At 34.2% G+C, this 17,840-nt stretch overlaps 7 protein-coding genes and 1 non-coding gene across 8 annotated transcripts; 4 read left to right on the top strand and 4 right to left on the bottom strand.

Annotated features, from left to right (window-relative positions):
• Positions 1-24: 24 nt before the first annotated feature.
• TRM44 (tRNA (uracil) methyltransferase) lies at positions 25-1,686 on the bottom strand (the record flags this gene model as incomplete). The annotated part of the gene is made up of 1 exon (XM_041551065.1): positions 25-1,686. One exon carries the CDS (start codon positions 1,684-1,686, stop codon positions 25-27), a length of 1,662 nt encoding a protein of 553 aa, XP_041406999.1.
• A 605-nt stretch (positions 1,687-2,291) lies between these two features.
• Positions 2,292-3,227, top strand: PHO85 (cyclin-dependent serine/threonine-protein kinase PHO85; the record flags this gene model as incomplete). The annotated part of the gene is made up of 1 exon (XM_041551064.1): positions 2,292-3,227. The coding sequence occupies one exon, from the start codon at positions 2,292-2,294 to the stop codon at positions 3,225-3,227; it is 936 nt and encodes a 311-aa protein (XP_041406998.1).
• Positions 3,228-4,017: 790 nt separating this feature from the next.
• On the top strand, positions 4,018-6,624 carry SVL3 (Svl3p; the record flags this gene model as incomplete). Its single annotated transcript, XM_041551063.1, has 1 exon — positions 4,018-6,624. One exon carries the CDS (start codon positions 4,018-4,020, stop codon positions 6,622-6,624), a length of 2,607 nt encoding a protein of 868 aa, XP_041406997.1.
• A 414-nt stretch (positions 6,625-7,038) lies between these two features.
• KABA2_05S09592 lies at positions 7,039-7,112 on the bottom strand. The gene has a single exon. It is a non-coding gene; the product is annotated as a tRNA-Ile (tRNA).
• A 2,401-nt stretch (positions 7,113-9,513) lies between these two features.
• Positions 9,514-11,631, top strand: MMS4 (Mms4p; the record flags this gene model as incomplete). Its single annotated transcript, XM_041551062.1, has 1 exon — positions 9,514-11,631. The coding sequence occupies one exon, from the start codon at positions 9,514-9,516 to the stop codon at positions 11,629-11,631; it is 2,118 nt and encodes a 705-aa protein (XP_041406996.1).
• Positions 11,632-11,809: 178 nt separating this feature from the next.
• On the bottom strand, positions 11,810-12,682 carry FES1 (Hsp70 nucleotide exchange factor FES1; the record flags this gene model as incomplete). The annotated part of the gene is made up of 1 exon (XM_041551061.1): positions 11,810-12,682. One exon carries the CDS (start codon positions 12,680-12,682, stop codon positions 11,810-11,812), a length of 873 nt encoding a protein of 290 aa, XP_041406995.1.
• A 528-nt stretch (positions 12,683-13,210) lies between these two features.
• On the bottom strand, positions 13,211-15,712 carry EXO84 (exocyst subunit EXO84; the record flags this gene model as incomplete). Its single annotated transcript, XM_041551060.1, has 1 exon — positions 13,211-15,712. One exon carries the CDS (start codon positions 15,710-15,712, stop codon positions 13,211-13,213), a length of 2,502 nt encoding a protein of 833 aa, XP_041406994.1.
• Positions 15,713-16,019: 307 nt separating this feature from the next.
• On the top strand, positions 16,020-17,714 carry SIF2 (Sif2p; the record flags this gene model as incomplete). Its single annotated transcript, XM_041551059.1, has 1 exon — positions 16,020-17,714. One exon carries the CDS (start codon positions 16,020-16,022, stop codon positions 17,712-17,714), a length of 1,695 nt encoding a protein of 564 aa, XP_041406993.1.
• Between the last annotated feature and the right edge of the window lie 126 nt (positions 17,715-17,840).

Genomic DNA, 17,840 nt, shown 5'->3' with positions numbered 1-17,840 from the left:
TGGGTAATTGTTCATGACTATTTTCTAGTGGGATCTTGGATGACCCTTCATTAGGGTCATAGTGTTCTGAATCCAGTTATCGGCACCACCTTCGGCCAACAGTAGGTCATAAGCAGATGTTGTTGGGAATTTCCCGATATCTGAATTTTCATAACTGATAACAGCTGCGTTCCTGGTACTTGGGATTCTCAGCATCTCTTTCTCTACCTTCCAACCTAACTTGGCAGAGATATCTTCGACGTGATCAACAAGGCCAGCGTATGAACTGTTGCCATTAATACCATTATTTATACCTTTACGGACATTAAAACGAGTTCTGTTACCTGATAAATTATGCGAACAACATGGGATAACCATAAATGGGTAACCCAGAAGTGGAATCCAACAGGTAAGTTCGTCTGAATGATTACCAATGACAAAAGTGTCGCTTGGGAACTCTGCAATATTGACTTGAGGTGATTTCAATAGATCCTCACTAGAATAAACGATGGTTGCTGGTGCAATATATTCATGTGCCACTTTCATTGGGAATAACCTACCGTTATGCTCGAGGTGAGGGTATTGTTTCTTAATATCAGGATGTGGACGTAGTAAAATAGATGGGATGATGACTTGTTCCTTCAGACAGTTTTTGGTCTCTTGTGGGAATATACTCCATGATTTACGATGTCTCGCATCAATACCATAGCCTTTCATCCCTTCACTAACTAAAATATAGACAAGGACACCATTCCCACAACCGAGGTCTCTGAATTGCATCTTATTCTTAAAATCTGGACCGTAGATTTTAATCCAAAGTTCAATTAAGAATGCGGCAATTGAGATATCTTCGAAAACATGCTTTTTGGGATCAGTCGATTCAGCCCAGTTTTCTACTAAAAATTTAGAGTATTTCTTTTTTAAATTGATATATTGATCTTGAAATTTGACCTTATCGACCACCACGTCATGATTGACCTTTTTTTCATAGCCAGTCATAACACCTCGTGAATGTTTGTATGCAGTTTGTAATAATCTGTATGCTGTTCTTACAACTCTTTGCGATTCATCCTTTAATAATTCAGGTACTTCCTTATTCTTAACCTCTTCAAAAGGGATATAATGAACTGTAATACTTTGTTTATGGAATAAGATTGCCACTTGCTTGACATTAGGGATATAAAATGGGCATATGTCACTACTGTCTAAATGTGGATTGTATATGATAGCCGAAGTTTCCTTATATTCCGGGTCCGTGGAATTCATTACAAGACAAGTCTGATTGATGACTGCGTCTTTGTAAGGATTTCTTGGTAATATACGTCTCACAATAGAATATTTTGCAAAAAGATGTAAATCCTCTGGTAAGAAAGTTTCTCTTGGTGTATCTTCATCTACGTTTATTCTCTTTGCATCAGTATCAGATAAATCGAATTTTTCTCTATGAGATTCTTTTAATGTGGGCTTCCCATCTTCAAGTTCATAATGGTCCTCGTATAAGATATCTGCTCTAAGGATAGCAGTAGAATTGATATTTGGTTCACGAATAACGTGAAGCATGGCTGCTTCAAAATTTTCTCGACTGAAAGTTGCAGGCACAGCTGGATCTGTCCCATACATACTTATCCATGGAGGGCCCATGATACTTGGTTGATTTACAATGAATTGGAAGCCATCCTTGTGTACAGATCCATTTGGTTTCCCCATTTCTTTAAAATTTGTATTTTGGTAAAGCTACTGAATTTATGGTTGAAATATGTTATTCAATCGATATCTCTAGTCAACTGTTTAAATTGCAAAAAATAAACACAAATGTAGGTACTTGTTATGAATATGCTTCTACGATAATCTAATTTGATGGAGATTAGAGCCAATAATAGGGTTTTATTGTTTCTAAATGATTTTCAGATACAAATGGGATATGTTTTTGACGTAATCTCTCACAGTTAATCTTTTTATATTTAGAAGTGTTTTCGAATCTAGTGATAAACCTTTGCCCATCCCACTATGACTGAAAAGTAGTTTACTATGAAGGACGAAACAAAAAAAAATGAAATTGAAAAATATTTTTCTGTTTTTTTCCGCCATTTATTTATTACAGGTAAAAGCAGTTAACCAAAATGAAGTGAAATAGAAAGAAACGGATAACATTTTTAAATTTTACTTCAACGCATGCATGTATATTCCACTTGTTAAGTAAGTTATTACAATTCTTAAAGTAAAAGGATAAAAAATGTTATATCTAAAAGGTAATTAAAGTCAATAAGAGATCGAATATAATATAATCTTTAGTATACACAGATCATAACACTATGTCGTCACAGTTTAAGCAATTAGAAAAGTTAGGGAATGGTACTTATGCAACAGTGTATAAGGGGTTGAATAAAACCACCGGTGTATATGTTGCTTTAAAGGAAGTGAAGCTAGATTCAGAAGAAGGTACACCATCAACTGCGATCCGTGAAATATCTTTGATGAAGGAATTAAAGCATGAGAATATTGTACGTCTGTATGATGTGATTCATACTGAAAATAAATTAACGTTAGTATTTGAATATATGGATAACGATTTAAAAAAATATATGGATTCCTTAACAGTAGGAAACAACCCTCAAGGATTAGAATTACATTTAGTGAAATATTTCCAATGGCAATTATTAGAAGGATTAGCATTTTGTCATGAGAATAAAATCTTGCATCGTGATTTAAAACCGCAAAATTTGTTAATTAATAAAAGAGGACAATTGAAACTTGGTGATTTCGGTTTAGCTAGAGCCTTTGGTATCCCTGTAAATACATTTTCAAGTGAAGTAGTGACATTATGGTACCGTGCACCCGATGTTCTAATGGGTTCCAGAACATATACTACATCGATCGACATTTGGTCATGTGGTTGTATTCTAGCAGAGATGATTACTGGGAAACCATTATTTCCAGGGACAAACGATGAAGAGCAATTGAAATTAATCTTTGAGATGATGGGTATGCCTACAGAGGCCAACTGGCCAGGTGTTAGTCAGTTGCCTAAATATGCCACAAGTAGTGCCAGTTTCCAACAACAATATCCTCAGCAACAACAATCAAAGGATCTAAAAGTATTATTACAAGCTAATTGCAAAGAGAAATTAGACGATGTTGTAATCAATCTTCTTCACGGCTTGTTACAACTGAACCCAGATATGCGCCTCAGCGCTAAACAGGCTCTTCATCATACTTGGTTCTCTGAGTACTACCAAAGACAGACTTGATCTAGATCCTCTTAAACCGAATAGCCACTAATATAAAACATACACATACGTAATTATATCACTATTGAATGCAAACTTTCTTTTTCTTTTTCTTCTTCTTCTTGTTTTATTGAATAATGAAACGATATTTGCCACCTCAGCGGCTAAAAATATAACGTGCCCGCCCTCTTTATCCTGGATGTTTCAGCTTCCCTTTCATCATTTAAAATAAACTGAGAAATTCATTCTGAGCTTCACCACATCAGTAACTTGTAGGGTAACCCCTCGCTTCTTGCTTTTCTAAATATAAAAAATTTCAGTGAAGCGACTCGACCTCGACAAGGAAAGTGAAAAAAAATAAACAGAAAAGAGGCTACGTTAGAGGTTATTTTAGTGTTCTTTATAACTGGCGTTTGAACAAATTGCAAACTTAAAGAGGAAGTTACTTGTTCGTGGGTGTGTATTAGGTAGTCTAATTAAGATAGTGCATTGACCTGGTATCATTGAATATTTCTGTTTTCTTACCTTCGCTTGATTCGTTCTTCCTGATATTTTGTTGAGGTTTGTTTTGCTTTTTGAAGAAATTGATCGTGCTACATTAGAGAAGGTATAACATAGTATCGATTTAAAGAAAGGACTACATATTGATATATTATCTTTTTCTCCTTTATTGTTGCTGTTTTTTTTGCTAAGGGAGCTTTTTTTTTGCTTATTTATTTGTTATAGCAGATCTGATCAATTGTATTGTTACAATTTCCTCGTTTGAAACTTTTAAGAAAAGAAGAACAAGAAAAAAAAGAGATCTATCAAAATGTCTTCGCTTAAAGTGTTAACATTGGGTAATAACCCTAATATATTATTATACACATCTCGTTTTCAATTGGCTAATAGTGTGGATTTATATCATATTAGTACCACTGATTCAAATGTGTTTGAAATAGAAACTCATGCTTATGGCACTGAGAGACTTGTATTGCAGAATCATTACAAGTCTGTGGCTCAATTGACTGAGAAATCGATGGACGCTGAAACATTCGTCTTCGATGTTATTATCGTTGGTGCTTCTTCATTGCAAGAATTATCTACATTGTCGAATGATTTGACCGAATATATGAACAATAGTACTAAAGTCTTTATAGAAAGTACAGGTTTTGTTCAATTAGAATCATTTGTTAAGATGTCCATGAACGTTCCACAGTTGAACATTTTTAGCATTTTGACAGATTTCGATATTAGAGAGATAGCAACAAATAAATTTAGACAATTTAGAACCAATGACCTAGGATCATCAACTAATACCATATATTTAGGTGATTCCTCCGTAAAGTCAGCCGAGTATGCGCCTGCAGTAAGGAATCTTTTGAAGACCTTTGAAAGATTGTTTCAAAAATTATTCCCTCGTGATACTATAAACCTTTGTAATGAAAACCCTTCCAGATTTTTAACCATTCAATGGAATATTGCTTTGCCAATGATCTGTTTCGATCCATTATTGATTCTCTTGGAAGAGACAGATCCTCAACATTTAAAAGATCAAATCCTAGCAAAACCTTTGATTTCGGGTTTAGTCAGTGAAGTATTAAAGATTACTAAATCGATGAAATTGAAATTAACTTGGGATAATGAAAATGATTTATTAGATAATTGGGGGAAAATGTATTCGGTACATAATTCAATGCCTCCTTTATTATATCATTTCATACATAAGACAGCTCCTTTAAATTTTGATATTATCTTATTGCAGGTAATCTTATTGGCAGATGATTTCAATTTAAAGACTCCATATTTGGAATTCTTATATTCTACTATGATACAAATTCAAAAATTGAATGATAATAAATCAAAATGGTTTATTAGATCAGAGAATATTAATCAATCAAGTACAGAAGTAGCACATTTAACTTCTCAAAATAAAGTCAATTTAATCAAGATTCAAGAATTGAATGATACAATTGATAGAGATCAATCTCAAATTCAAACATTGAGGACCTCAGAGACTAATTTGAAAAATCAATTAGATTTGTTAAAGGGTAAATTGCAATCTTTTGAAAAAGAAAACTCAGGGTTGATATCTAAACATGCAAACGAGATTAAAAAGTTACAAATCGAATTACAAAAGAGTTCAGTTAATGAATCTGACAGTCAACAACCATTGACCAAGAATAATTTGAATGGTGTCAAACAAGAACAAGCATATAACTTGTCAGGAACTCCAATCATGCATGATTTACAAGATTTCGCAGGGTATGGTGTTAATTATGGTGATTCTCCAGCACAAATGAATAAATCCCCCAGCTTGCAATCAAACAATGGCAATTATCCTCCAAATGATCTAGTTAATTCTAATGGTAACAGGCTGGATATCCCAATAAGCAATGATAGTGAAACCAAATCAGCAAACGGAAGTGATACATCCTTGAAAGAAAGAGAACTCGAGCTACGTAGAAAGGAATTACAATTACAAGAACGTGAGTTGGAGATGCAAAGAAAAGCAATGCAAATGCAAATGCGAGGATTCCCTAATCAGCCGCAGCAGCAGCAGCAGCAGCAATTTAATGGGGCCAGTAGAAAGTCATCTTATGCTAATATACAACAACCACAGCAACAACAGGCTATTCAAAATGGATATGGTCGTTCCAATAGAATGCTACATGGTGCCATTGCACCTTCAGCTACCGTATCTGCCGGTGAGTTCATGGATCCATTGTCGTCAACGATGGGTTATAACAATGGCAACTATAATAATTATCAAGGCCAGATAAATTCAAATCAACAGTATCAAGGGTATGGTTTCAAACCAACAAGTAGAAAAAATAGAAATAGTAATATGCAAATGCTAGGAAACGCTTCAGGTGCAACTGGTCCAACAGGGTCATTTGCTACATATAATAAACCTCAAAATGGGAGCTCTAGTCAACCAAACTTGAACCAATCAAGAATTGGTTCCATGACTAGTCAAAATATGCTTGCTAGTCAAGCAAGGAATAGATCTACACAAAATGTGGGACCTTATACCAATAATCCTCGTAGCAATAACGCTGCACCTGGTATCAATAGTACAAGCATGGCATCATTACAACAAAGGCAAACTAGTGGCGTGTCTGTTTCCAATAACGGGGACCCAAATATAACATCAAATACCGTTATTCACAATGTACAACCTGCTAGCACAAACAATGTGGCAGGTGTAAAGCAATCATATGCACCTGTATCACTCTCACAGGGCACATCTGGACCTCCAAAAATGAGCATGAACAATTCGATGTCAGGCTCTCCAGCAATACAGGGACAGTCACAATCGCCAGTCATACCAGCATCACCAGATGTTTCATCTCTAGCTGATCAATCTTCGTCAAGCCACGAAGATAAGAAAAAGAAAAAGAAATTTGGTTTCTTTAAAAAGAAGTCCAAAAAATGAGTAGTTTACAGTTAGAACTATTCTACTTTCTTGTTCAACAGAAATGGACTATTATCATTATGGTGCATCTAAAGTAATAATATTTAATAAAGGTATATGCGTGTATGTAAGTCGTATAGCTATATCGAAATACTACGTATAAGGCAAAAATACAAGTATTTATATCTTATAAAAAGTAACCAGTTTTCGAACAAAACATTAAATAAACAAATTTTGTAAACAAACTTTTTGTCAACAAAAAAATAAAAACTTTATAACCAATAGAAGTCGTTGATCCTAATAAAAATGACATAATTTGCCAAAAAACAAGAACGTACAATATGCTAAGTTAATATACTTGGGACTACATGGTTAATAATAAGTTTACACCAAAACATCATTTAACACGAAAGTATATCAAAAATGTCCAAAAAATGGTCCCTAGCGGGATCGAACCGCTGATCTTGGCGTTATTAGCACCACGCCTTAACCAACTGGGCCAAGGGACCTTTTAATTTATGTTTGTTGTATCTGAAACTCTTATAATGTAGAAAGTACCAATACTTAGTTATTACAATTTAATGTTTAGTACGAAATTATTAATAACGGTTCAATATTGGTTCTAGAATATTCTTTGAGAATGGTCAATTAAGTAAGTATTACCAATCGTTTCAGAAGTGTCTAGAACATGTTTCAAGAATGTTTAGTAAGAATACTATCAATATTTGATAGACTGGCTGCCTTTCCAAAAAGTATAAAAGGACGACATATGCTAACTTTAAATATATATTCTTCCTTATATAAACTTTCTTTATAAAACATAATAAAATAACGATTATTGAAATAAGTTCTAATTGATGGGAAAATTGAATATTAGACATCTTCTATTTAACTGAACAAATTTTATTATATTACAAAATCAACTTATAGTCGTCTGATCTTTTTATATCTTATATAAAAATATATAAAGTAAATTATTGAAACAATTATATTCATAAATGAAATATTGTTCCATTTATATATGTTGGATTTCTTGTTGTCGTGATTATAAACTCACTCGACAGTGGCGTAAGTAATCTATTATTAAGTTGTTGCGGGATGAACCTATTGTTAGATCATTGCGGGATGAACCTATTGTTAGATCATTGCGGGATGAATCTATCAATGGATCATAACCTTGGTCATTATCCCTCTTATAATATATTTCCGACAATATTTAATTACTATTACTATGTTGTTAACTAATTAGTGTCGGAAATATATTATAAGAGGGATAATGACCAAGGTTATGATCTATTGATAGATTCATCCCGCAACAACTTAATAATAGATTACTTACGCCACTGTCAAGTGAGTCTATAATCACGACAATGATAATCCAACATATATAAATGGAACAATATTTCATTTATGAATATAATTGTTTCCATAATTTACTTTATATATTTTTATATAAGATATAAAAAGATCAGACGATTATAAGTTGATTTTGTAATATAATAAAATTTGTTCAGTTAAATAGAAGATGTCTAATATTCAATTTTCCCATCAAATATAACCGTCTGTTATATTTTTGTCTTCAACCATCCGAGATCCCAATACAACAATGTTTTTCAGGAATATGGTGCTAATTTTAGAAATATCAATTTCAAGAAATTCCGAATAGTTCTGAAAGCATATTTCCCTGAAATTGTTAGACTTGTGGAAATATAGCGGCAGCACTAAGAAGGCTAATATTAGCTTAACCTATCTGAAGGAGAAGATAGCTAACATATAAGTAGAATTTAGAGTGTGTTGGACTGCCGTATATAGAATGACACATAGTATATACTGCATAATGTAGTATTCATTCTCCCTACATTGGGTTTATTGGAGCCGCATTGTCCAACGTTACTATGCACAAAAGATGAGCAGTTTCACAACATCAACTCTGTTTAACAAATATTGTCAGAAATTAAGAGTAATATGCACAACTCTTAATTTCAATAGGTAAAGAAATACCTTTATGACTGAAACTATCTGGAACCAAGATATCTAAAACAACCTAATAAGAACTAAATATTATTAAGTAATAGTCGTTTAGGCCATAATCGTTTAGGTAGCAAGAAGAAATGATATATCGGTAAAATTAAATAATATATAAAGACAAAGAATTCTGAACTTCCATTCGAAGTTAGATTCTATTCGTTCTATAAATTATATATAATATAAAGAGACCGATCAATTATCGTATTAAAAAATGTCCGAATTAAATATAGTAAAGCTTGAAGAGACAAAGAGAGGCAAACAATCTATCTCAGATTCTCTACAGTTCCATTTATATATGTTGGACTTCTTGTTGTCATGATTATAAACTCACTGGATGGTGGCGTAACAATCTATTATTAAGTTGTTGCGGGATGAACCTACCAATAGATCATTGCGGGATGAATTTGTCATCAGACCATAACCTTGGTCATTATTATTCTTATAATATATTTCCGACATCTTACTAATAGAAGGACATCAGAGAACTTTCTGTGACACAAACGTTTCAGAGTAGACCCACAGTTGCTATATATTTTCAGAAAACATTGCCATTGCCAAGATAAAAGTTAAAGCTCACTGTGTACGGACAACATTAGTAATATCCAAAGATTTAATTGATAATTGTAAACTAAATTTTAAATACTTTTCTAATATTAGGAGAAGAAGAATCAACAATTTATTTATTTGGAATATAACTTTTATTACCTTAACATTATTTCATAACTAAATTAAAGAAATATTAATGGCGAGCCTAATTGAATGTCCCCTCCCTGCGCATTAGGTACGCGACACTTGACAAGTAACAACAATTAAAAATAGCATGTGTAAACATAGGAATGATGAATTGATAACCAAAAGAAAAAAGATAGATAAAGATATCCGATGGATGATATCATAGAGATCACTGCAGATAGCTCTTTGAGTTTTGAAGGATTATCCCAATGTGTAAACAAGAATGGTGATTATATAACAGTTGGAAACAATAAAAGGAAACGGAGTGAAAAATATGAAGCTAGTGAGGAAATCCAAATAGTGGACGAAATTTCCCTTTCGTCATCTCCGCAAATTGATGACCCAAATGAATCTGTCGCAAAGCCCACCACTACTATTGATAATTCTGTGGAGTTTGATCTACCGTTTGTGAACGACAGCACGGACAGTAACGTAAAAGCGACAACCTTTGGCAACGTCTCACAGTTGAAATCAAATCAATTGAACAAGAAAATTTTTAAAAGATCACATAGTTTATTAGACGATATTAGAGATGAACTTAGTAGCGATATGTCAAGTAGTGAAGATTCCCTAGATATCGATTATAACCAACTTTCTGGCTCGATCTTTAAAAATACTGAAAGTCGTAAGAGGCAGAGTCTACTTCCGAATAGTGAAAAACAGAAAATGGGTACAGCAGGTGCCAAAAATGTCGATAATTCAAAACAAGATATAATTATAATTGATGAAACGGAATCTTCAGTCCCGAAAACTTTTGAAGAGAGCTCTAAAATGAGCTTAGCTTCTCAGGACTTGCTTAAAGATTTTCTAGCATCCTCTCAGGGAAGAATAGACAGTGATTCACTGTATACGAAAGATTCTGCATTGATAACTACGTTCCCTGATGATAACATTGTTACTAGTTCTCAGAATAAGAAAAAGAACTTGTCAACTTCCAATAATTCAGAAACCATACAGAAAAGAAAGGAATCTAATATACGACTGTTGACAAAAAATACAGATGACGAATTACATACAGTTGATCTTGATATCAGTTTATTTTTAGATGATGATAAAGCTGAAATAACTCCCGTAAAGATTCCTAATAGGAGGAGCTCTTCCGTTTTCGAAAACCCTGCAAGGAAACTAGGTAAGGTTGCTCCAGTTATTCAAAGATCTCAAACTACACTATTACCGGAAAACTCAGATACTATATCTAACATGTTAGGAGGTAATTCGGATTTTGTAAACACTCTTTCGAAATATATTATTAATGGTAGAAATTTTTCTGACGAAGAATCAAAGAATTTGATTAAACAGTCACTACAAAATGATAAAATTAAATTCAGACAAGTCAATCAAATCCACAGAGACAATCAAAAGGCGCGTGAATGCATTATTGTCGATATGCCTAAGTCGTTGATTGACACATTTAAGGATACCAAAATAAACGTCGAAGAATTACTTGAACCTGGTAAATTACGTCGGGGTTATGTGGACCATTTACCAATCATTAGATTTTTTAGACATTGCGATAGTATATATGATTTTAAACATGATTACTATTACCCTTGCGAATCCCAAATTATAGAAGAAAATGTAGCGTTTCTATTTTATGATACTAAAGAATTTTTTGATCAATACATTAATAAAAAAGTTGAACTCTACAAGAGTATTAATTTTTATACAAAACACGGCAAACAGATCATAGTTGTACTAAATGATATAAATAAATTCAAACGTCAGATAGAAGCAGTAGAAGATAAACAGTACAAGGCGAAGGTTAATGAACATTTGGTTGGTACAACCGAAACATCTAAAAATCGATCTAAATCTTCTTCGAATCTGGCTATGGCTGAGAAACTTGGAATGAGTGCATTTACATTAGAACAAAAAATAAGATTTATTGATAGAAGATGGGGTGTACAGATTGTCACAGTCAACTCTGCTATGGAATTTATTCATGCTCTTCCAAATATAGTGACGCTGATTGCCAAAAAGAGGACGGACCCAACCTTAAGGTTTTTGAAGTACGCCTATATCAATGTAAAGTCGGGCAAGGATCAATCAGATATATTACGCAAAGTTATTCATGATATAGGTAAGATTCCTGATCTAAAATCTGGCAGTATTGTAAGAACATACCCTAAATTTGTTCAATTATTGAGTGATTTTGAAAACGGCCAATTAAGATCAGATGTAAATGGTAATCATCTAATGACTCCTGCCATGGAAAGTAGGTTATACAAACTTTTTACTTCCCACGATCCGTCTGAATCTATACCTTAAAGATCAATCATAAAAATATATAATCCCCATGATATCAGCCGGACTGAAATTTATATAAATATATACTTCTGATTATTTATTTTCTCATTCTTTTTATGAATTGTAACTTGCAAAATGTGCTGTGTAAAATGATTTTTTGTTAATAAAATAAAGAAATGCTAAACAAATTTTAAATTTATTATTTTAATACATACTTAACTGTTTGATAGTTATCCTCATTCAATCTATCTTTTAAAGATTCGATATCGCTGTAAGCGTTGCCTAACTTTCCTAGTTCTTCTGGAGTAAATGTTACCCTGGCGCTTATCATTTGCGATAAAAAATCCAAGACTCTATCAATAATATTTAAATCATTATCTTTGGCTATATTATCAATAGCTGATTCTATTATACCATCCTTTCTTAATACGTTTACTATGGTGGCATCTATATTTGTGGATGTCAAAACTGCAGTTAATAGAGCGACACTCCTCATCTTTAACTTTGGTTTGGAAGTTTCATCTTTTAATACGGGCGCTATTATATCTAGACCATTCAAATCAATGAATGCCTTTGTCATATGTGGATGGTTCCTTACAAGATTAGACAGGGCATAGAAGGCTTTAGTTCTTACGTCCAATGGTTCTTCAGTGTTCTGAGCCAGTGTAATAATTTTAGCGAGACCACCTTCATGGCCTAAAAAGTTATCTTGGGATTGACTATTATTCTGTACAGCTGTACCAACAATAGATAGTGCTATAGAACGTAATTCTGCTTCTTCATACGATAATACTTTGATGATACTTTCCCAAAGCTTCAAGTTTTCAATATTGTTTGCATTATCCAAGTTTTCAATTAACATTTCAAAATTATCCATTGCAATCAACTTATTCTCCAAATCTACCTCAGGATTAGTCACTAGTTTCATATTTTCCATCATCAGAGTAGGGTCATCCTGGCCACCACCACCAAATAATTGTTCTAACAGTTTTGGGTCAGGTTTCCCGGCCTTTTCGATCGCCTCCTTGTCACCTTGTGCGTTAGCAATTGACCAATGTAGAAGTTTTTCCATTTTTTCAAAATTATATTCTATTATAACTTATTCAAACTAAGCAGATATCTTATCGAATAGCGAATTCACAGTTAATAGCTTACTTTCAAATAGGTAAATTAAAAGAGGGCATCTCAACACTATGCTTGGTCTTTAATATTCATCCTCATTATATAATCAATGGAAACATTTTTCAGTTTTCCGTCGCTCAGCGAGAAAGAACCTTCTGGAACGTTCAAGAATCAATAAGAATAAAATAACAGATATGAACTAAGGGCATGGGGACTTTGTAGTGATTATAAGAACTTACCAGGGTAGTCGCCTACTTTTTTCGAAAGAAAAGAATGATGGAAGAGGATACATATCAAATGCCAGTAACAGTAATCATTGAGAAAGATACCCCCAAATAGTTCCATCTTAATAACATTATCGACATAGAATACAATTTTTAAAGAAATATATTTCGTTCTTGTAGAAAGTTATTGGTTGTTAATAATAAAAAGAAGATGTTTATTATATATGTGTGTCTATAGGTAAGAAAGAATGAAATTAGCGAATTTTATGGGTGTTTTTTCTAATAAAATCGTCCAGTTTGTATACAAAATCCAGACCTACTGTTTTCAGATCATCTATTTGCTTTCTAGTAGATTTTATCGAAGCAGGTGAGAGCATTTCATCATCTAATAATTGTTTATCTATCAGTTGAAAATGTTTATCGACCTCACTACTACACCAATTCACTAAAATAGATGAAAATTTATTATCAAGTGCATTTTTGTTTGAAAATTCTGGGAACACTTTTTCAAAATTTAATATAGTTTGTTTGATAGTTTGGAATCGCACTACCGCAAGCTGTGTTAGATAATTCACAGGGTTATCGAAAGAACCAATCTGAAGCGTCAATTTCTGGATAACTGTAGTTCTATTTTGTAAGAATAAATCCAGACTTTGTTCTTTCATACCTAATTTGGAAAGAATTACCACATTGGCAAGCAAGTGGGAAATTTCGCTATCAAATAAAACCGATTGTGAGATCTTATTCCCTATAGTATCTCGTCTTTGATTGATCTTAAGGATCAATAAATTGTATAGCATCGATATGTCTCCTGTGTAATTATCAGAAGCATTATTGTCGCCCCTATTCTGACCATTGTATGAATTTGCATATAACTGATTAATCTTATCTTCAATGTTTGATAAAGAATCAACTGCTTCAGAAAATTTTAAACGTGCTATTTGTACATCTACTTCTTCAATGCTATCGTCTAGGGATTTCAACTGGCCTGGTATCGAGTTTGTATCATTCCCTAGAGAGTTAGAATGCATTGATAATGTTAGACTTTGTAACAAATTTTGATCCATGAACGAATTCACAATAGTAGAAACACCCGATGTTGAAGAAGCTAACCCGGCAGCAACCCCGTTTCCTGCATTTGAAGAGAGATTAGCACCTGGTGTCATAGAAGTATGTCTACTGTTACGTTTTGGTGTCATTGATGCTCCTACACTTCGTCTATTACTTTTCACTGGACTTCTTGAGTTGTACTTATCACCACTTGGTGTTTGTTGTGTTGATTGTAGGTATCTAAATGATTCTTTGATTCTTCTCTCGTTCTCTACCTCTGTTTGAAATATGTCGCACAACTCATCCTTAGCTTTTCTAATTGCATCGAGCACAGTCAGACACTCCTTTTCATCTCTGGTCTCATATAGTAAACCATTGTTACCTATATTTCTATTAGTTATTCCATTTCTTGAACTAACACCATTTACGACAGCTGTTTCATTAATCCTAGAATCTGGCTTAAATAAAATACGACTACTGTTTGGTTCTTTTGTCACGTTAATTGTCTTTAGATCTAGGCACTGGTTCAACATTAGATCATTATTTTTATTGCGTGAAGCGACTATTATCAGATCATTCAAAATATAAAGTGTTACAATTTGTAAAAATCTCATAGTAGTAACATTTAGTTCGACCCAATCGTTACTCTTCAATATAATATGTCTATCCACCTTACGTGCCCCACCTTCAAATATTACATTCTTAGATCCCTCTACAGTGTCGACCAATCTCATCAATTCTTCCTTCCATATTTTATCTAAGACCATCACACTACTTCTATCTCTTCTCTGCTTTGGAACACCAGAGATCGGTGGTAACAATGCTTGACTTTTGCGTTGTGACTCGGCTTCTTGTTGAAGTGTGAGTCTTTTTCTGGCACTAGTATCAAATTCTTCTACTACATCTGCTAACTGTTTAAAATTCTCTCTCAAAATCTTCAATTCGTTGGATGCAACATATAAACCATCATTCACCTGCAAAATCTCATTATATGATTTGTTCAGATTTTGTTTGACATCTATTTGAACTCTATCAGAAAGCATGGTAAGGGTTGTAGTGAACGCATCAATATCGACGGCAGAAGCATTGCCCAGACGTTCACGTACGAATTGTTTTGTGTTGAAATTTGGGTCACACAATATACCCTTCAACACAGACATTTGTAATAGGTCTGTAATAGGTTCTCCACGAGATGCTTGAGAGGTTGCTGTTGTCTGAGTCGAAGCTGCTTGTTTAGCTAAATCATGACTCATAGTAGAGTTATTATTACCATTGCTATACATCGGTCTATCATTAATATCTACCCCAGATCCTAATGTTGTTGCAGACATATTGCCATCCTTTAAACCATTCAATGCAGACATTGGTAATGGCATCGAGTAATCTAGAGTAGGTGGGATATAGTTTTGCGTGTGCACAGATAATCTACGTTGCATTGATGATGCAGCTTTATTTTTCTCTCTTGCATTGATCGTAGGTAATTCAGTATATGAAGTATCCATATTGCTGTATGGACTTATACCCGCTGTCTTCTTTTTGTCTTTCTTATCTTTCTTGTTTTTTTTTGAGACCTCTTTCGTTGTACTCTCATAAGGTATAGAGGTTAATTCTTGAGGTTCAGTAGTTTTACTTTTATTCTTGGTGGGTGAGCCTCCGGTCACACTCTTCCAATTATTCCTGGCTTTTCTCAATGAAATTTCGACCATTTTTTTCTGTATCAATTAACTTCTCAATCAATATATTTATTGTTTAAAAGGTTATCTATCCTCTCCAAATCACTAATATACTCTCCTTTTTTTCTTCTACTTTTTATTTGACCCCCCCTCTTTTGAATATGAGGAAAGATCAATCAAATGTGTTTTTATTTTGATATTCAAATTTCATAAAAAGTTCGTCGCTTAAAAGAAAATTTAAAGATTTTCGAAGACAATCAATTAAATAAATCAACAAGAAAGAAAAGACAAAGAGGGAGAAAAGACTAAAAAGAAATCAACTGCCAATTTATACGAAATCATGAGTGTATCTAGTGAAGAATTGAATTATATGGTATGGAGGTACATGCAAGAGATGGGCCAGGAACTGTCTGCTCTTGCAATGCAAGAAGAGACCCGAGTTCTGGATTTTGATCAACGTTATAAGGAACATATCCCAGTAGGACAACTTGTTGATTTGGTACAGAAAGGGATACTATATACTGAAAGTCAGCTTTTAGCATCGAACGTTGAGGAATTGGGGAAATCAACTTTTCATGAACGTCAAACATATTTTAATGAAAAGTTCAATTTAGCTAATGCATTAAGGATTAATATTGAAGAAACCCCAGAGATTAAATCTACAGGAAGATTCGCTTTGGAAAATGAAGCAGAGGAAAAAATTACTGATGAAGAAGTGAAACAGTCATTGAACGAGACTATATCTGTTAAACAATATGTTGATGGAGAGACAAGCTCAGTACCGTCAAATGGTATATCCACTACTCCAACTACAGCTATGAACACACAAACTACAGTGACTAATATGGCTGGCTATAACTTTCCACCCGTTAATGCTATTGGTCTCAATAGTTCAGTTTCACTGGGTAAAATTAGTCAATTGTATGAATTCAAGACTCCTGTTGTTACTTGTGAATGGCACCCAACCAATCCATTGTTGTTATGTTTGGGACAAGAGGACTCAGTGGCCCAGTTGGTAACATTTGATGAGTCACATAATAAAGTGACCACTACGAAAGAGTTAAGACATCCATTTGCATTAAGTTCAACTTCAGGCAAGAGTACCAACAAGGTCACATGTTTGGCATGGTCACCTGAAGGGCATATGGTGGTGACTGGGGTTGAAAATGGTGAAATTAGGTTATGGAACCAAGAGGGCCAACTACAAAACGTGTTTAATTTCCATAGATGTCCCGTGATTTGTATGTCGTGGAGTCCCGATTCGCACCATTTTGTCAGTATGGATGTTGATAATGTTGCTATTCTATGGGATGTAAGTTCAGGGACCGTTTTACAACATTACGAATTAAAATCATCTGGGTCAGGAAATACAGAGTCCGTTGGTGTAGATATAGAATGGGTTGACGAAAGAAGATTTGTTCTACCTGGAATTGGAGGCGCTATAAATGTCTATGAAACCACAGAAAGTAAGGCTGTTGGGAAACTAATGGGTCATCAGGGAGCTATCAGTTGTTTAACGTTCCATCCTACCAAGAAACTATTAGCATCAGCAGCTGATGATTTTACCATCCGTGTATGGCACGGAAGCAACAGTAACTCCACACATTGTTTCTATGGTCATACACAGGCAATCACTTCTCTCCAATGGATCAATGATGATCTGTTAATCAGTGCCTCCATGGATGGGTCTGTCCGTATATGGTCGGTTGTTCAGAATCTAATGCAAGGTCTACTGATGTTGGAAGGTGTCCCTGTATTTGTTGGTAAACTCACTCACGACCATAACCGATACATCGCAGGTACAATGGAAGGGCATGTATATGTGGCTGGAATATCTGAATTTGCCAAACTAATAGAATCAAACAACAACGAATTGCAACTTCCATTAGCAATCCCGATCGTATCAAGAGATGATACACAACATAACGGCAAGGGCAGTGTCAACGATCTCTCCTGCTCCATAGACGGACACACCATAGCCACAGGTTACGCCAACGAACCAGGAACATTGCTGATCATACCAGCATCGAAATAATATGGTGATCGATGCCATTAAAACCGAATTTATCATGTGCTGTTATAGGTTCCTCCCACCGTCGTCCCCCATAAGGTCACCAGATCACCAGGTATTCCAAACAAATTGCGCAACCTGTCACGTGAC

Source organism: Maudiozyma barnettii (genome assembly GCF_903064755.1).
Source record: "Maudiozyma barnettii strain CLIB 1767 genome assembly, contig: KABA2_05, whole genome shotgun sequence".
Classification (NCBI taxonomy): domain Eukaryota; kingdom Fungi; phylum Ascomycota; class Saccharomycetes; order Saccharomycetales; family Saccharomycetaceae; genus Maudiozyma; species Maudiozyma barnettii.
The sequence above is the reverse complement of the archived record's forward strand: the minus strand, read 5'-3'. Positions and strand labels throughout refer to the sequence as shown.